This window comes from Meriones unguiculatus, chromosome 16 (genome assembly GCF_030254825.1).
Source record: "Meriones unguiculatus strain TT.TT164.6M chromosome 16, Bangor_MerUng_6.1, whole genome shotgun sequence".
In the NCBI taxonomy this organism is placed as follows: domain Eukaryota; kingdom Metazoa; phylum Chordata; class Mammalia; order Rodentia; family Muridae; genus Meriones; species Meriones unguiculatus.
The window spans coordinates 44,284,863-44,305,284 of NC_083363.1; the positions used below are offsets into that span (position 1 = coordinate 44,284,863).

General features: G+C 39.7%; 1 protein-coding gene across 9 annotated transcripts in view; it reads right to left on the reverse strand.

The window, feature by feature from the left end:
* Nucleotides 1–20,422, reverse strand: part of Pkhd1 (PKHD1 ciliary IPT domain containing fibrocystin/polyductin) — a 453,258-nt gene that overhangs the window by 316,416 nt on the left and 116,420 nt on the right. For all 9 annotated transcript variants that reach the window (XM_060369714.1, XM_060369715.1, XM_060369713.1 and 6 more), the window contains one exon: nt 1,838–1,994. In XM_060369714.1, coding sequence (XP_060225697.1) covers nt 1,838–1,994 — 157 coding nt within the window. The remainder of the gene's footprint in view (nt 1–1,837; nt 1,995–20,422) is intronic.

The window sequence follows — 20,422 nt, forward strand, 5'->3', positions numbered from 1 at the left end:
GGAGGTGAGGAGGAAAGGGCTTATGAGGATGTAAAGTTAATTAAATAAATAAATGAGAAAAAAATGAAAAATATAGATTATGGAAACCATGAGCGGGGGTAATTTGTGTGGGTTATTGGCATCTGTGAGTCTATAGTGAGAAGCTGCACACTTGCTGCTTGTGGTTCTTCTTTCTCCTACCCCTCGACGCCCCATCTGATGCCTCTTCTTTCTTACCTTGTTCTCTCAACACTATTTCTTGATTAAACATGACTGGAAAATGGGATTTGTCCAGAGACTAGACTGAGAAATCTGGGACTTTGCATTAGAAAGCGTCTCCCAAATGGTGGCATCAATGAAAGGCCAAGCCCCTTGAGCAGCTGCAGGGTACCCCAACCTCCAGCAGAATTTGGAGCTTAAAGCCTAGCAAGCTTTGAGATGAGTCATAAGCCCCTAATTTTACTTTGTCATTGCTTGTCTTCAGGATATTCACAGTGACAGACAGACTTTTCCTATAGCCACTAAACCACATACGTATGTACATGTATATACATCTCATAGCCACAAAGACGCATATTCATGTACATTCCCATAGTCACTAAGCCACATACAGACACATCACATAACCATTAAATCACATAAATATATACATATGTAATCCCCATAGCCACTACATCACATACATACATACATACATACATACATACATGCATACATACTCCCCATAGCCACTAAGTCACATACAAACATATAGATTTATAGACACACAGACAGACATACATGCCCCCATAGCTACCAAGCTGTGTATATGCATCCATCCATACTACATTCATGCATTCATTCATAAGGAGAGAAATCACAAAGACAGGGCCAAAGTCTCATATGGCAGATATTCTCCCTTTTAAAGGGCACTAATTACCTGTCTTGACAGAAAACTTCTCTCCTGGGACCAAAGAAAAATAAAAGTAGCGTCCAGAATACAGAATGTCACAATAACCAATCAGAAAAACTTGATTCAGTCATTGTGAAACAGATAACAAAAGTGCTTTAGGTAATCCTCTTCCAAATGTTTGGTTGTGTGGATACACTCTCACTCTAACAAGAGTATGTACATGCACTAGTGTTTAAGCCTCAAGTCTTCTAGACATCCGTAACTAAGCATTTCTCACATACAACTTTCATTTGACAATGAGAAAAGGCACTTTAGTAACCATTTCTTACTATCAACCCCTGAAGTAGGCCGTGTTTTTGATTATCATTTAACTGATATGGAAAGAAATATACAGAGATGAAATTACAAACTTAGCCACATGGGAGATGAGTCGAAATTTGAATTCCCAGGCTTCTCTAACTTCCTACACCCTAGAGCTATGTGGACGGTTTTGCACTGAGGAAGCCTATTTATATGACTTTCCATGGGACCAAGAAGTCAAAACCACAACAGGGTAAGAGCAGGAAGACGCTGCTTTCTTGGCAAAGCATTTCAAAGGCACCAGCATTAACCAATTTCAAGGCATTTGCTGTATTGTGGGGGCTGCTCTGGATAAGCGTGACCACAAAGGGCTTGGGCTACGCAGCTGCTCCTGAGAAACACTGTTAACTTTCTTGTTTTCAGAAAACTAAAGTGATTAAGCTCTGAGGTTGAAAAGAGCTGAACAGAATGGCCTTTTACTTTGAACCTCCCTCTTTTTGTTAAAAAAAAAACAAAAACAAAAACAAAAAGTGAGTCTCAATTCGATTTCAAAATAAATTGTCAATCAAATGTTGCAACTTCCTCTGGATCTCCCCCTCCTTCCCACAACCAGCGAGTGACAGGATTGCAGAGGTCGGTGTTACTTGATGTCCAAACGCCACAGACCTTTAATGTGCAGTGAGTTCAGGAAGCTGGTGTTCACGTCCAGCAGCAGCAGTTCACCGGTCTCCACCGTGACACTGTCGCCATCGTGTGGCGCTCCTTGAGGAGACCAACTGTGAGGCCTGGACCACCTTCGGCAGAACTGGAAGGAAAAGTTGCCCTGGAAAAAGAGACGTTTTGCCTTATTTTCTTAAACTGGACAGCACAGAGAGCAAAGGAAAATGTTAAACGCTGCACTGAAAAATATCAGTCACCCTCCTTTTCTTGGACAACCAACCTAATAGAAGAAAAATATGAAAAATATAAGCTATGCCTCTCTGCTCAGCACCTTGATTTTTCTTTTTTTTTCTTTTTCTTTTTTTTTTTTTTCCTCATCACAGGTTCTCCTGAACCTAATAGGCAGAGTTGATTCCATATCTTATTTTTACAGACAAGTATTGAATCTTACACAAAAAAAAGCATAAATATCCTGCACTAGAGTACATTAAAAAATGTTCTCCTTGATAGGTGACAGACATTTTGTTTTATCTAATCAATATCATTTTTCACTGGCTCTGCCACCAAGTGTCCCTGTTTTGTAGTTACATGCTCATATCCACCTACATGGCCATATTTTTTATGTTATTGTTTCTTTTTCTCTATATTTAGTGCTCTGTGTTGAACAAAGCCGGCGTCTGCACACTGACTACAGACAAGTGAATGGCCCAGTAGTTTAACTGAAGGTCCAACGTCATGGATATGGAGAATCATTCCCTCATCTCCTCAGTCTTTAGTTCTACTCTCAGGACTTTCGTCTTTCATGTTCTTCTGTGGTTATTCACTCTAAAGTCACATGCTTAAAAACAGAAACAAAGACCACAAAGGCATAAAGGTCACAGCAGTATTCGGCACATGCTTATGTAGTTAGCACGTGTCTTATGTGGTTCTCGAACCACTAGGAAGATAAATCTTTAAAACTCAGAGCAGAACAGGTCATTTCTTCAAGGTAAAGTGTTGGCAGGTGCTGAATATCTCTGTACAGTTATTGTCATACCGAGACTCCAACCAAATCAAAAGCCTGAGCTCTGTACACACATGCACCTAGGAAGTCCTCTCATGGCCAATTAGAAACAGAGAAGAGGCGATCATCAAGAAGCGAGTACATGTTTGTAATGCTAGTAATTACACCTATGTAGAGAATTGTACCCTTGGGTACTTCTGAGAGATACGATAGAAATGGCGTTTCTACAAAACAAAGCATATTTTCTAAAGGAGGATGCTGACCCCCAGGTCAATAGTTCTAAGACGTAGACTTAACCCAGTCACCACAGGGCTTTGGGATTTGATAAAGCATGCCTTTTCACTTTCTACATCTACAAAGAAGAAATAAAAGTCTAAGGTTTTCCACAATGTAAGAAACGTAAATATATAAGGTGTAACAATAAAAAGGGGGTTATAAATGGAGTGCGCATGAGCATAGTTGGAAGCCACGAGAGCTGGATCACCATGGTGACTGCCAATGGTCTGGAGGGGTGGGAGCTAAGTTGGCCTCTCTACTTGATCTCAACCATAGAGATCAAACCAAAGGTAAAACCAAAATGAAAGTAAATTCTTAGAAAGATATGCAGTATAATTTCATGGTGCTTGGGTTTGAACCTAAAGCTTTCTACATGCTGGGCAAGTGTTTTATCATTAAGCTGTACCTGCAGCCCTGTCTTTATATTTTTATTTTTAAACTCTCTTACCAAGTTATCTACGGTGGTTTGGAACTTAGGATTCTCCTGACCCTGTCTCTTAAAAAAGGCTAGGATTCCAAGCTCACACCACAAGGCTTGTATTCCTTTATTTCATTCATGACAATCAGAAAGAAGGAAGGAAGGCAAGCAGAAGGAAAGGAGGGAGGGGAATAAAGTAGTAAAAATCTGTAAAGACTGAGAGAGCTATATCATAGGTACGAAGCTAGGTGAAACACATCTGCACTGTCATCCAAGCCCTCACTTAAAGAACTGGAAAGGCTTGGGTTTCCCGGCCAGAGACCATGGCAAACTCACTTCCTTGCACTGTACAGATGATGTTTCTGGGTTTCTCAGCTCAGCACGTACTAAAATTCAGGATGTTCACCTCCTACAGTGCCACCAAAGAGCTAGGGAAGTGAAAGTTCAGGAGGAAGAGTAGTACTTGTCACTGCAGTGATCTCAGTTGACAGTCTGGCCTCAGACTCTGTGGGGCTAGTCAAGGCAAGGGTCAGAAGGGAGATACATACTACAATGTATCCACAATGTAGATATTGTAGTATGTACATACTACAGTGTACATACAAGCAATGATAGTACTACACTTATAATAATAATAAAGGAACCAAGAAATTTCCTCCTAAACAATGCTCAAGCTCGGGATCTGTGATCAGGGTCACCCAACAGAACCAAGTCAGGCAGGGTGGTGTGGGGTAGACTCAAAGGCATATGAAGACTTCAGCAACACAAATCTTATATATTAGTCTGGTGAGCAGATCCACAGAACTACAAAGGAAGTGAAAGCTCGTGACGCTCAGTTAAAAATATCTGGATCAACCAGACATTAATTAGGTACTTAAGGGTATCAAAGGAAAACAATTCCATGGTGTCTTCCATTGATTTAAGAACATTTTTAAATTGCTACAATTAGCTCTGATATCTGTAATCCAGCTCAGAATGAGCCTAGCCTGGCCTGGCAGCCTTTCTGAAACTGTTCCAATCAGTCCCAGGCCAGGGAATGAGAAGATCCAGTGCTGTTATCTCCATTTTGAGGCTGAGCAAATAGAGGCTCTAATGCATTCAATCACATGAAGCAAATTCCCACCTGAGGTCTTTTTACTCCTGTGTCCTCTCCTGGGATGCTTTTACTAATATGGCTCACTCCATTATTACTTCCATGTTTTTGCTCAAGTATGACCTTCTTCCCTACAACTGTGTGTTTCAAAATTTAACTTTAGCCATTCCTTATCATTCGGACAGGACATAATAGAACTCCTTTTACACTTACTTATCATTTCTTGAACTTATTCAAATGAGGCAGAGGATTTAGTTTTTGGTCATATTATGCCTTGTTTTCCTTAAAAAAAGGGGGAGGGTAATGCCTCAATACAAATTGTTGTCATAACTTATTAAATTAGTATTAGTATTAAATTAAATTATTATTAGTATTATCTACTAATTCAATATTGGTTTTATAGACATTACACATTCTCACACAGACATATATATATATATGAACACATACTACACACACTATATCCTACACAAGCAGAGTAATTAAACACACTATGTACACTATATATACATATACATCTTTCTAATAAAGCATATGAACAACTGGGTGCTAAAACCTAAACTATCAAAAATGCTGCATCTTCCCAATCCCCTAGATTTGGACAAAAATGCTGCATTCTCTCAACCCACCGAGTTTGGCCTGTGCTCTTTGACATTCCTTTTCCTGTTGTCTAGCTCCATGCTAGAAAAAGAGATTTGGATCTTCCATTCTTGCTATGACATCCTGCTCCAATTTTCTTTCTTTCTCTATTCAGTTTTCCTATTCGGTGTGGTGTATATCCAATGAAGACCAGTGTTAATTACTCCAAGTTTCAAGTGGCGTGGAGCTCAAATTTCTATTTAGCTTAGTAAAAGCATAGGAAATTATATGCACTCATATTGACAATTCATGCTTTCGTATGAGATAAGGACCACATATTCAAAGGTCAAAAAATATGAATGTAGCCTTAACATGGCAGAGAAGAATATATGCCCATGATAGCAAAATTTCAATGTAATCCATTCTGGCAAACCTGCTGCCATAAGAATTTCAGTTCTCTATTTCTACAGTTGACAGTGTTGGTAGGATCATTCTCAATACAAGACTCTAAGGGTAAAATCTCACCTTTCAACCCTTTAACCCGCCACTCCTTGAGCCAATTAAAACAACAATGCTGACAACATTCACACAAGGATCTTTGTCAATACACATGAAACCCTTCTGTTGATAAGAGTTCAGATGATGTCCAGTGTCATGCATATAGCTCATGGGTACATGGAGGCTTCACGGCTGCCTTACACGAGTTCTGTTCTCTATGGCTTTCAAGAGGCTTGGACTTCTACTTTAGTTTTCATCTTGGAGATAGACAAATCAGTCACTTCTATTCTGCAGATGAACTAAATCACTTCCTTACAAACACAGAGAAAGAATCGTACAGAACAGAACATGCCTTCAAATCTTTATCCAGCCCTAAATAAACAACAACAAAAACACCTTGCTAAGTAAATAAAAGTAAAAGGCAAAAAGTTTCCTGCTTCAGCTAGGAAGCTTATGCAATTTGTTTTCTTCTTAGTGTATGTCAGCACTTCTTGTGAACTTCGGGGAATGTGCAATGTCTGCAAATCTTCCTTGTCACCTTAAATGGACTCACAACTCCACGAGAGCTATCTTGAAAGAAGTCATTGATCAGCAAGATGGAACATCAGGGGAAGGAAGTATCTATCTGAGTGCGTGAACTGAGCTAGTGTGGCGGGAGAGGTGGAGCAAGGGAATCTCTGTGCTCACAACTGACCCACAAAGGCAAGGAAGAAACTTCTTAATGCCTCACCAGAGGCCTTCTTGCACAGCATACAAAGTCTTGGAAACAGAAAAGACAAGTCCCCCGTGGCCAGTATTTTTCTTTATCCTTCACCCCTGCCCCTTCGTGTCTCTAAAGCCCCTATCACCATAGAGCACACTGCGCATGTATTCTTACTGGAGACAGCCCGACCATGCTATAAAGAAGGTTCGTGAGAGCTTTTTAGCTTGGTATATCCCCAGTACCCTGGCACACCATAAAACAGGTTTAAAATAAATGAATGGTCAAATCTTCTTTGGGTCTGTAATAACAATACTGCAATTTAAAATATTTTAAGAATCACAATAATCTGATAAATTTAATAATTTTATAATTTTAAGTTCTATCTGGGCTTTCTTTGCAATGAAATGTTTTTAATTGTTACGAAACTAAATTTACTTGCCTTTTCATCTGATGTATCAGTCATCATTCTACACAGAAGGAATTCTTTGATGCTGAAATAAATATCATTCATCGATTCTCTTTTAAGTTCATGAATTATTTATAAATCAGTCACACAACAAATAATTTTTTAGGGCCACAAGCACACAAGTACGGGCAGTGAATAAAGTAAGTCTGGACCCGGGTAACTCTGTGATGGCTGTGGCCTCTTTTTGCGCTCTTTCCCAAACATATGACAAGATGTTAATTCCATAATAGCAGTTAATCAAAACCAATAATAAATACTCCAACAATGTTTTTTTAATGGTATATGAGAGCAGACAGGGTACCTCTCATATGGGACGGGAGGAAAATAGAAAGGGGGCAGGAGGAAAAGGGGAGGGTATCAAGGAAAGAAATATGACTGAGGGGGGAAGAGAACTGACACTAAAATAATGCATTATCATGAAAATGTCTTAAGTTTGCATAATACAGTTAAAAAGTAACTTCAAAAAAGCACTAAGTGGTACTTGCAGTTGGCAAAATGCTCCATTACCCACACTGACTTTGGTAAAAACAAGTATACAAAATTTGTGTTTACATGTTTAAGATCCTTATTTTTCCAGTGAGCATATGCCTCTAATCCCAGCACTCAGGGAGGCAGAAGCAGGTGGATCACTTTGAGTCCAAGGCCAGTTAGTTGACTGACTGACTTTACAGACTTGGAAGATAAGGAGACTGTGAATGAAATTCCTGGTCAGATTTCTTACCAGTTAACAGTAGGCTTGCACTGGACAAGAGAATCTGAATGGCCAATGGTTACGTTCTTGTACCATTCCATGAGAACTACTGGGGACCTTGTTCAGAAGGTCCCTTAGGTCAGTAATAGCAGGGGTTAGGGGTTGATGGGGGCCACTGCTCTACAAACCTCACTTATGATGTCTACATACACAGACCATGGTACTCAACTCTGCTTCTGATTGACAACATGCCACAGCAATGTTGGAAATGAAAAAACAGCTGCAATGTTTTGGGCCTCTTTGTAGTCTATTTATAATGAAATTTGCCTATTCGTTTATTGGGATTTCCTTTATTACATCCTTGTACTGTCTGCACATTCCAGGATTAACAATGGAGGTCCAACCTGTAATCCATTAACTTTTTGGAGAAAGCAAAGCAAATTAAATGTTTGGCAAAATTTATTTTTCCTGGAGTACTTCTGGCCTTTGATATCACTTTTTACTTGGTATCAACCCTCCATGATGAGAAAAAGGCATGGGAAAGTTCTTCTACACACCCAACATTTCAACAACTCAGAGAAATGCCAACAGAATCTCTTGCCAGAAACTTGTGCTTACTTCCAATCCAGTCTGTCTCTTCCATAGAAAGCTGGACAATGTTTTTGCCTCCTCTTTTGGTATTACAAACTCCTTGCCTTCCTGATTTCTCAAAGATTACTCCTCCCAGCTCTATACTTCACATGAGTAACTAATACTTCTGAGACTATTCCATTCTAAAAGCAAAATGAATTCCCAGAGCCTCATCTTCTCCTCCACTGAATCTCAATATCTATTGTAACAATGCCTCTTCTGAATTCTACGTCTGAAGATCATTTTACTTGCTGATAATTGAATGCCTCTAATGTCCCAGGCATGGCACGATACATTTTACTTTCAGGGTCGTTAATCTTCCGAACAACAAAACACAGAAAGGTATTGCCTTCTCCTCTTACTGTTCAATCTTTAAAAAGAAAAAAATAACAATAATGGGCTAAGATTTACTGATCTCACTCAGCAGGTGTTACCTTGCTTAATAATCATAGGCTCCCTTTAGACTCCTTGTCTACCATTCCAGAGTGATAGATCTCTACATCCAACAAATATTTATTGAGCACACGCTATACCTCCGGCACTGGTCTCAGCACAAAGCACAGCAAGCCCCTGATGGCATGAAGCTTACTTTCTAGCAAGATCACAGATAAATATATAAAATAAATAGTTTGCCCCGAAAGGAAAAAAAAAATACAGGGTAAAGTGGATCAGAAATGTCGGGGTGGTGGCAGAACTATTGACATTGAGTGACTGGCTACATAACTCTGATAAGAGATTGAAGCAGAAACATTGAGTGTGAGCCAGAGGCTAATGGAGTGGGGAGTGACCCTGAAGAACGGCCTTGCCTAGAGTGCAGCAAGGACAGGCAGGGTGTCAGGACCTGGAGGGGAGAGGGGACATATAGCCCTTGCTGCTGCAGAGCAGTTCCTGCTGACGAGTGAGAAGCGCTGAGGAAAGACCTAGGGGGTATTACGTTTTCATTTGCCACAGAATAATTACGTGAAATATTCAAGAGTACATAGTTGTGCACAAACTACAGTCCAGATGTAGCCTATTCGGTTTGATGTTGGTGTACAGCATTAGCAATCACTGATGTGTTACTTATGGCTCTTCCCAGGTCACAATAAAGACAACATGACCGGCAAAATCTAAAACATTTGTCATGTAAATTGTTTAGGCTTGGTGGGTTACTGGCATACTGTAATCCACACTACGGGGATGGTACTTAATAATGAGCTCATTCTGGCATATGCATACTCCAACGGCATTGAAGTACAATCAAAACAGAACTTTGTATGAACAAATATAAGTAACTGTGACTCAGCTAAAAAAGAATGTGAGGATTGGGAGTAAAAACAGCGTAGCAAAGAATGTGTACTTGAATACTAGCCATTAATTTAATTCTTACTCTCTAATAAGTAAGTGATAAGCCAGGTCTAGGGAAGTCACATAAAGGTAAGTGGAAACATGAAGAGGTGTGCGCATGTGTTTGCATTCTCACACACGGAGTCAAACCTGAAGATTGACAGATACATGCTAGCCTTTTTCACAGAGCTGACACACTGCCATTTAACCAGCGAGCGTGCAGCACATGTTTCTGCTTGCAGTCACTAGTAAGAGACAAGGTTAACATTTTAAGTGATGGACTACAACATGTTATTTCCCCATGCAATAGACCCGTGACTGCACTGCCTTCGAAAACACTTAATTTCAGTGATTGAATACACAGGAGCACACTTTCCCTGCTATGAGCCTTTGACAGCTTCTCAGTTGCATACACCAGGGGAAGCATTTTTTTTCCTCCTTTTCATTTTTGTGTCCCCTTTGTACCTGAAGGGAAGCAAATGAATGTGTCATGGCAAAGAGAAGAAGGGAAGAAGCCCAAAGAATGAAATCCAGTTTAGAAGCATCAGTGTCTCTTACCACAAAAGTATTCACTGCCATCCGCTCTAATTGCTTCCAATGTTTGGGCTACTATTTTTATACAACAGAAATAATGATCTCCTCAAGGGCAAAAGGAAAAATTCAGAAATAAACAAAAGTTGATTACATATGCCTCCTAGGCTAAAGGAATAGCTACAGTGAACAATAATTTAGGAGAGTGGGCAAGGCTCTGATGAACACAAATTCAGTCCCTCTTGGTGGTTACTCCTCTTTTTCTCTTCTCACCTTTTTGGAGGAATTTCATCTACAGCTTACAGATGGCAACGAATTGATAAGACACATTCCTGTATTTAAAGACACTGTAGAACAAATCCTTATGTTTTGATAAGAAGCAGACACAGCTAGTTCTTTTAGTATGTCCCAGTTTTGGGAGATACTGATACCAAAGATAGCTATAAATTCAAGATTTCAGAAGACTTCATGGGGAATTCCTTGAAGACTATCCAAGTCCTGAGTCTCTTAAAGGTAACAGGACCAACTGAATCTCAGAAAAGTCTCCAGGAGCAAAAGTAATCCAATTAGGTCCATTCCTTGGACACACTGAAATGTGTGGAAACAAGAAAACATTAGCAGATTCTAGCAATGCCAGCAGGAGAAACATGGTTCCACAAAGAGTGAATCTAGTGATCTCCCAAACTCAAACATACCACTCGCATTAGCAGAACTTCAACATGCGACAAGACTCACCCTTACACACACACACATACCTTATATACTACTGGTAGAAATGCATACAACAATTATGGAAATCAATGTGGAGGGTTCCTCTAGAAACTAGAAACAGAATTACCATATGTATACTAACTTAAAAAAATATTTTTTTAAATAATAAAACGGATTTGACCTAAGCAGGTAAGTCCTCAAGAGTGATTTTTCAGACAGGCTCTAAAAGGGTCATGTGGCTAGATGGCAGCATGTGTCTGGAACCCAGGTGTAGGCTTAGATTTATCAAAAACCTACTTTATTTAGGGTTCTTAATGCCTCTATTTTCCTTCCAACTCCCCGACACTAGTTAGGAGAAAAAGCACATTGGTAGGTGCGAGGGACAAAGACCTCTTTATCTACTTCCTGCTGGTTAGAGACATTGGATCTTTAGAGGCAATACCAATCTCAGTCATTTGTATTCCAGAAGCCCAGCTAAATAGCAATCCAACAAATACAACAGCAACCTCAGCACCAACCTCAAAACATGCTCTGGAGCATTTCTCTCTAGGAGATTCTCAAAGCCATGCAAAGCGAAGAAGCCGAAAGATATAAAGTGATGCAAGGCAATGTTCTGGGGCTATTCTATACCCTCTCTAAGTCTGTACAGAACGGTTTTTCAGCTGATGAAAACCATGCCCTCCTCCCCCCATGAGGCAGTTCCCAGCTGACAAACATCACATCCCTTTTTTTTTTTTTTTTTGTAGCAAAGTTATTTTTTTTTATTTTGAAGAAAACATACTGCATAGGACATAATAATAAGATAAAACAAAACCCATCAAATTAACATTAGACAAGGAAAAACCTACAGAACAAAAAGAGCTCACAAGAATCAGAAACCTACATATCCATACACTCAGGAGTCCCATAAAAACATTAAATGTAGAACTATAATATATATACAGAAAACTTGATGCAGACACATGCAGGCCCTATGATTGATAATTCAGTCTGTCACTTCTTATAAGCATTGCTCAGTTGATTTAGAGGATCTTACTCTTCTGGTGTCCTCCATTACCTTTTTTGCCTCCTCTTTCTGTGGGGTTCCCTGAGCTCTGAGGGAAAAAAAAATTGATAGAGATATCCCATTTAAAGTTGAGTGATCCAAGATCTATCTATCTATCTATCTATCTATCTATCTACCTACCTACCTCCCCAGGGTCCGAGGATTGTTCAAGGTTTCTGAATAAACTGCATTGAAAAAAAAAGAAAAGAAAAAGTGAGATCTGCAACCTAGGTTATGCAATCAATGGGACTGGACTCGGCATCAGTGCTTGAGGAAGAGGTTCCCCAAAGTCCCTGAAGGTAAAGCCAGCCATACTTCCTTACTTTTCAGTTTCTCAAACAGAGAAGAGAAGAAAGTTTGAAAAATTAAAGCACATCAGGTCCAGCTGGCCACAGAAAGCAGCACAGAATAACAATATGGGAAACACTACAACATACTTGTTCTTTTCATCACATCCCTTTTTATGAGGTAGTTTTCATTTCCATATCCCACACTTAGGATCGGAATTCAAACATGTTTATGTCCACTACACCCAAGAGCAGTCTCTAGGAGCTTTGCATGGTCCTTGGCCAAAACTCAACAAGAAAATGAAGCCCTGAATCTTGTACATTCAAGTAACTGGCCTCAGCAGACAACCTACACAAACTCAGAATATGACCTGAACTCCACATGGCAATGTAGCTGGATGGTCATCCTGCTTCCAGCCTTAGGAGACTTTAAGTAGTGAATTTAAAGGCTCTATCCAGAATTGTGGCCTATCCAGAACTGATACCAAGAAGTGTAAATTAAGAAGTGAGGAGGGCTGAAGAGATAGCTCAAAGGTTGAGAGCACTGGCTGCTCTTCCAGAGGTCCTGAGTTCAATTCCCAGCAACCACATGGTGGCTCACAGCCATCTATAATGAGATCTGGTGCCCTCTTCTGGCCTACAGGCATACATGCAGGAAGAACACTGTATAAATAAATCTTTTTTAAAAAAGTGAAACAATATAAGTGAGTATATCCCATTTTTGTCTTTCTCCTTCTGGGATATTTCACTCAGAATGATCTTTTCTAGATCCCACCATTTGCCTGCAAATTTCATGATTTCCTCCTTTTTGATTGCTGAGTAGTATTCCATTGTATAAAAATACCACAATTTCTGTACCCATTCCACCGTTGATGGACATCTGGGTTGTTTCCAGGTTCTGGCTATTACAAATAGAGCTGCTATAAACATGGTTGAGCAAGTGTCCTGTTTGTGTAAATGGGATATACTCACTTATATAGACCTATAAGATATGATAAACATAATGAAATCTATACACCTAAAAAAGATAAGCAATTGAGCGGACATGGGGTAAGATGATCAATCCTCGTTTAGAAAGACAGATGGGATGTGCATTGAACGTATGACAGGAGTCTACTGAGCGCATCTGAAAGACTCTAACTAGCAGTGTTTTCAAAGCAAAGACTCATGACCAAACCTTTGGCAGAGTACAGGGAATCATAAGAAAGAAGGGGAGTTAGTCTGTTGGGGAAAGGATAGGAGCTCCACAAGGACCAAATATATCTGGGCACAGGGTCTTTTCTGAGACTGACATTCAACCAAGGACCATGTATGGATATAACCTAGAACCTCCACTCAGATGTACCCTGTGGTAGCTCAGTAACCAATTGGTTTCCCAAAGTGAGGGGAACAGGGACTATTTCTAACAGGAACTCGATGACTGGCTCTTTGGTCTCCCCACCCCTGAAGGGAGGAGCAGTCCTGTTAGGCCACAGAGGAGGGCTTTGCAGCCAGTCCTGAAGATACCTGATAAAACAGGATCAGATGAATGGGGAGGAGGTCCCCCCCCATCAGTGGACTTGGAAAGGGGCACGGTGGAGATGAGGGAGGGAGGGAGGGAGGGACTGGGAGGGAATGAGGGATCGGGACACGGCTGGGATACAGAGTTAATAAAATGTAACTGATAAAAAAAATAAAATAAAAAAAAAAGACCAAAAAAATATATATATATATATATCTCAAAAAAAAAAAAAAAAAGTGAAACAAATATTTCATTTGCCCAGGAAGTTATAACTACTAAGGCTACACAGTAAATGCCACAACGATTCCAAAATTAATCACAACTTCTCTCTAGCTGATATAAAGAAAGGCAAAATCCTCCTGGTGTCAAGCATAAATCATGAAGTGTACCCTTCAAGAAAGACAGAATTTTCCAAAGTTCACCTATATGAAATTATTTGTGAAACTATTTGAGTATAGCTGATATTAATAGCACTAGTGTTTAATAAATGCTGCTTCCTGAAGGGAGCAAAGGATTAAACTTGTATTCCCTCATGTAAAAAATAAATATACTGGACAAGAGGTAAAGAATAAATGATCATGGGCTGATAAATCTGCCCAACTGATAAATCTGCAACACAACCCATATACCTAAGTCTCAGGAAACATGGAGGCAAGGGCTGAAAGGTTGTGAGAGCGAGAAGCCTAAGACACCTGATGCTAACAGTATCCCTAGAGAATGACATGGGAAATGTATTCATGAAATCTCAATAATCTGGCTGCCTGAACAAGATTTGCGTACTGATGTCAGTTGACAGAACGAAAAGGGGAAAATTCCACATGGTCCCACTCATAGGTGAAGCGCTATAGGCAATGGCCACTGAGAGAGGGAAAATCAGTTTCCTCCATGGATGAGCTACCTCATAGGTTGCCCAGTCCCAAAAGATCATTTCAAGATATGTGTACAGATGAGCAACAATAAGTGGAATCAATAGGTTTTATATACATATGTGCATATACATATGTGTATGCATGTACAAATAATAATTAAAGAAGAAATCATTGATTTGGAAGTAAGAAGAGACACAGGAGAAGAGGAGAGAGAAGACAAGAGTGCTACCGATAGAGTGTTCACGTGTGTCTTAAGGGGAACGAAATTTAAAACTTTAATGAAAAGAAAGGCAATTCATTGCAGGGGAAAACAAATGAAAGAAATCTGCCTTAAACCCCCTTCCTCACAAGCCTTGGTTAAATGCATTTACTTGCGGACTTTGTAGAAAGGACAAAGGAAATAGCAGTTAAGCCTAAAATAGAGTATTTGAAAGTAGCAATGTGCTTCATTAAGCATTATGTGGACATTGCTGGGTTTCTGATAAGGCATAAAGCACATGGTTTTTCCTGTCAAGGCTAACCCCAAAAATCTCTAGCCTTGTTTCAGGAATGAGGATGCCTAGACAGCTGAGTTTTCTACCTGTGGTCTGAGGAGCTCGCACATCCCCCGGAGGATGGATACCAGTCATGTTGTGCAGTACCCCCGGCATCTTCCTTGAAATTCACCATGAACCAGCCATTGTGGTACCTATTCCGACAGTCATAAATGCATAATTGCATTTCTAAGCTCTTAGAGCCCACTTTTAAAGCCATTGTCCTCTGGGCCCAAATGCATCTGCCACACATTGTCCCTTTTCTCTGCCAAACCTTATTGTTTAGTTCCAGATGCAATGAATCACTTACTGACTGGAGTGATATTAAAGGTAAATACCACAGTTAAAATGTAGAGATAATTAAATAACAGCAACTACCAGTAACAGCAGTCCAGGCAACGGAGGAAATAGACCCAGAGATTTCAGATAGGGGAGTCTGATGGAAACCCTCCACTCTTAGGTTCAAAACCATATGCCATTTCACAGGATGGGGAAATAATCTGCTTTTATTTTGTTTAAGTTTTCATGTGCAAGTTATCAACGTGGAAAGAATCAGGTGGTGGTATGATTTAAATGTCCCAGTGACTAAAATATCCCAAAAGGCAATGGTCATGGTAGTATGTCAAAATGGTGCACTTAAAATTGGTTTTATGTGGCTATTTCTAATTGATTGTTTAGGCTATAGATAAGCAAGATGATTTTTCTTTTAATAAACTTATCTTCAGGGAAAATCACATAAAAAAATCATGTCTAGAGCTCTTCCAGAAGTTCACAAAGCTCGGTATAATTTCCAGCTTGATATACACTGTATTCATTTGCTTTGCGGTCACCTGGAATTCATTGTATGCAATTCACATAGCATATAAACTTCGGCATACACATGGTAACTTTATACAAACACTGGAAAACCTTTTGTATTATGCATCTTTGAAAGTTAAAAACTCAGAACCCTCTGCCAATGCTAAACAAGTTCAAAAGCCACACACAAAACAAGCCTTAAAGCAGCTACCTAAGGGACTGAAGGAGATTCCTGAGCTAGTTCAATAAACCATATTAGAGTGCTATCAGAAGCCACAGCTCCTCACAGAAATAAGTACAAATTGCCTTTGCCCAGAATCCTCTCAACTTTAGGGAATTGCCCCTTTGCTGAAAATCAATTGCTCAACTTGTTGAGAATTAATTATTCATGTGGTTCCATCTTGGCTATAGAAAACAGAAACTTCTTTCTCTGTTTCTCCAACGGGGAGACATAATGCTCTCTGTACCTTCCTGTATCACTGCAGGGATTAATGAAAGTTCAGCTATCTGTATCAGCACCTCATTTTATAAATGTGAAACTAAGTCACTGCTACGAGGCTGGCCAACAACTTGAAAGGGGGCTAGAGACGGGGAAAAGCCAAACCAAAATAAATGTTGTTTTTTAATTTTTTTTCTTGGGGCACATCGATAGACCCTACTTCAACAGATTCCACGGCAAACCTGAGGCATACACCACCGCTTTCCTCACTCCCCAGATCCAAATGATTGACACCCTCTGATATCTCCCCCCAAGATAATGTTTTCCTTGTCTGGCCTGAATGCAAATAATCCTTGGGTTTGCTTCAGAAAACTGAAGGCAGGTGGTAAGGAGGGAAAACTTTGTTACATCATTAACCACATGAACCAAAAATAAACTTCCCTTGTATTCTCCACCTCCCTGTGCCATTCATCTGTCAAGACTTACATCCAAATTCAACTTTACTTAGCCTCAAATAGTATTTTTAAATCTTCAAATTTTCAAAAACTTGAACAACTTGAGAACATTTGAAGACAATGCAATAAAGGCACTTGGAAAGTTTGCGTGATACTCTGAGAAATGATGGTAAGGGGGCACACAAAATGAGTTTATATGATATAGGGAAGAAATGAGAAAATAAATGAAGCTTAATTACATAAGCAGATTTGAGTTTCAAAGATATAATGTATGCTAGTGCAACAAATACAGAAAGTTTGGGGGCTTGTTTATACATAAGAGAAATTCTCATGACATTGTGTTTAATAATGGTTTCTTTGAGATGAAACCAAAAATAGATCAATAAACAAGACATAAATAAATTTGACTTTATCAAAATTAACAACCTTTGTCCACCCAAATAAACTACTAATAGAGTAAGAAAGCAAACTCATGGAAACTCATGTGACTAGTGCTTCTGATACAGGCTCAAGATCCAAAATATATAAAGACTCTCTACATCTCAACAATGAAATACTGTAGTTTTCAAAGCAAACAGAGAACTTGAATGACATTTGTCTAAAATAACAAAAAGAATATGCAAACAGATTAAGAACATAAAGATAACAACATTTTTAGGAAAATTCTAATAAAAGGTACAATAAAATAAGACTTAAAACAATAAGAGAAAACAAGGTTGTCAAGAATGAAGAAAAACTAGAACTTCTATACATATATATATCATATATACAGACATCATACACACATATATATCATACATACATCATGCATACATATACACATGATACATACATATATAACATACATGCATTATACACACATACACTCATACACACATGTCCAATGGGATAGCCACTATAAAAAGCACTTAAGTAGATTGTCGAAAGAATGAAATAGAATTAGTCTATGAACAAGCAATTTTGGATATGTGCCTAAAATAATTGAAAGTAGTGTCAGTGGATGGCTCTTTGATCACTCCCCCCCCCCCCTTGAGGGGGAAACAGCCTTACCAGGCCACAGAGGAAGACAATACAGCCAGTCCTGAAGGACCGAATAGACTAGGATCAGAGGGAAGGGGAGGAGGACCTCCCCTATCAGTGGACTTGGGGAAGGACATAGGAGGAGATGAGGGAGAGAGGGTAGGATTGGGAAGGAATGAGGGAAGGGGCTACCTCTGGGATACAAAGTGAATAAGCTGTAATTAATATAAAAAATTAAAATTTAAAAAAAGACCCAATTACAAGAGCCAGTTTATAAAGAGCATTGATCACAATATAGCGAAGTTGGTAGCAACCTAAGTAAGCATCCATAAGTAATGCTTAAAGTAAGATATGCATAGTAACACTACTCAGGTTTAAAGAAAGAAATTATGCCGCATGCTACATATGGCATGGATGAATTCTGAGGATACAGTTTAAGACATAAACCAGACATACAAAAAATAAATATTGAATGATTCCACCTTGGTGTGGTCTGTAAAGCCGTCAAATTCAAAGGCAGAACAATGCATACCATGCACTGAAGAAAAGAAAAGGGGACCTTGCTTTTCATGGGTGTGGTCTTCACGTTTGGAGAATGGAACATGTTCTAGAGATGAGGTACAGTGATGAAACAGTGCTACTGGACTACATTTAACAAGGGTGGACGGTGAAATTTATGTCCTGTGCAGAATGAGGGGAGATTTTGTTTCTTTGTGTTTAATAAAAATCAACAGTATTCTTTTTTTTCTTTTTTAAAATAATTTTTATTTATTACAATTTATTCACTTTGTATCTCAGCTGTAGACCCACCCTTGTTCCTTCCTAATCCCACCCTCCCTCTCTCCCTCATCTCCTCTCATTCCTCTTCCCCAGTCCACTGATAGTGGAGGACCTCCTTCCCCACTTCCATCTGAGCCTAGCCTATCAGGTCTCATCAGGACTGTCTTTCATAGTCTTCCTCTATGGCCTGGTCAGGCTGCTCTCCCCTCAGAGGGAGGTAATCAAAGAGCCAGCAACTGAGTTCATGTCAGAGATAGTCCCTGTTCCCCTTACTAGGGTAACCACCTGGAGACTGAGCTGCCATGGGCTACATCTTTGCATGGGATTGAAAAATCAACAGTATTCTTAAGTTGACTAGTTTTCTAGCACAAAACAGAATAAAAAAATTAAACCTTTCCAATTTGATCAGTGTTTCTGTGGAGCCCATATTGATGCTGGCGAATTGTAACACATCCAAATCTCCTCATTCTTAGTTCAAGGCAATGGATCCCAGGGAAAGCTAGTGACATTTTCAATGTCCTAATGCCAGATTTTTTCTTTTAAATGAGATAAGTGAAAAGGAACTCCTCAACATGAGTACCTGTCTGGTGCCCTGTAAAAATGTAAAAATGTTTGCTTGTTGTCTTAGTTACTTTTATTTTGCTATGACAAAATAACATGACTAAGACAACTTATAAAAGAATGTATTTCACTGGGCTTACAGTTTTAAGGGGTTGGAGTCCATGGTGGCACCAATAAAAGCCTGATGGCAGAACAGCTGAGAGCTCACATCTTGATCCACAAGTAGGAAGCAGAGAGGACTAAGTCAAAATGCCACGAGTCTTTTGAAACTTCAAAGCATGCTTCTAGTGGCATACTCACTCCAATAAGACCTTACTTGATAATCCTTTCCAAACAACCGCCAGAGACCAAATGTGCAAACCTATGAGCCTATGGGAGCCATTTTCATTCAAATCACCTCACTAGCGCATGGCATGTCTGTGCCTCTGTATGCGCAGATATATCCACCAGCCTTCTGTGCTCTTGGTTTACCTCTCCTCCTACTCCCTGACTCCCTGTGTGAGAGTGCATTCTTCAGTCCCATTCTCTACACCTTCATTCATGTGAGATATCTCTATTATGTCAACTACTGAAGGCTTTCAACTCTTTCTGCCCATGTAGGCTTATTCTTCAAATACCAGGTCAACTCTCTAATAGCCTTTTGCCTTGTCCTTCCCTGGGATTTTTACAAAAGGTGAGGTACTTAGCCCATATTTCTGTATCATATTTGATAGGTAATGGTGCTGTTCATCACTATAGCTGGTACAGCTTAGACAGGAGAGCAGCTTCAAGAGGACCAATGGACCTGTTTACTGGGGAAGGTACAGACATTTGATTCATACTGGCAAAGACTGTGGGCCAAAGCTTAGCTAATGCTGTTACTGCCTGGTCACAGCAGAGAAGACATAGGTACGAGAACAAGTTCCATTAGAGGCAGAAAGGTGAGTGAGAGGGTTTCAACAAAGGGCACAGATCTTGTATAATTTAAAGAAATTTTTTCCAAAGAGTAGATTGGGCTCTTAGGTAAGGAGTAAGATTCTTACCTCAAAACCAGTAAGTTGGTCAGTCAGAGCTGCAAATCACAGACTGTAGAAGGGACCTCCCACCCTTGAGAGAGAGCCAATTACTGCCCAACTTCCATGCAGGTGGCATTTACCTGAATGTAGCTGGACTTTCCATATAAGCTATCTATCAATTACATTACCTTCTGCAAACTTTCTCTACCATCATCCCCTGGTGCGTAACAGCACCACCATCAACCTGCTGACCTCTGAACCTCAAAATTGGTACTCCAGCCTCATCCTCCACTCCTCCCTATTCCTGCTCCATTAGCTTCGACTGTATCCTGCAAATCCTCAGCCTATGCCAAGAGACACACAGCCCCCTGCTGTAACATGAC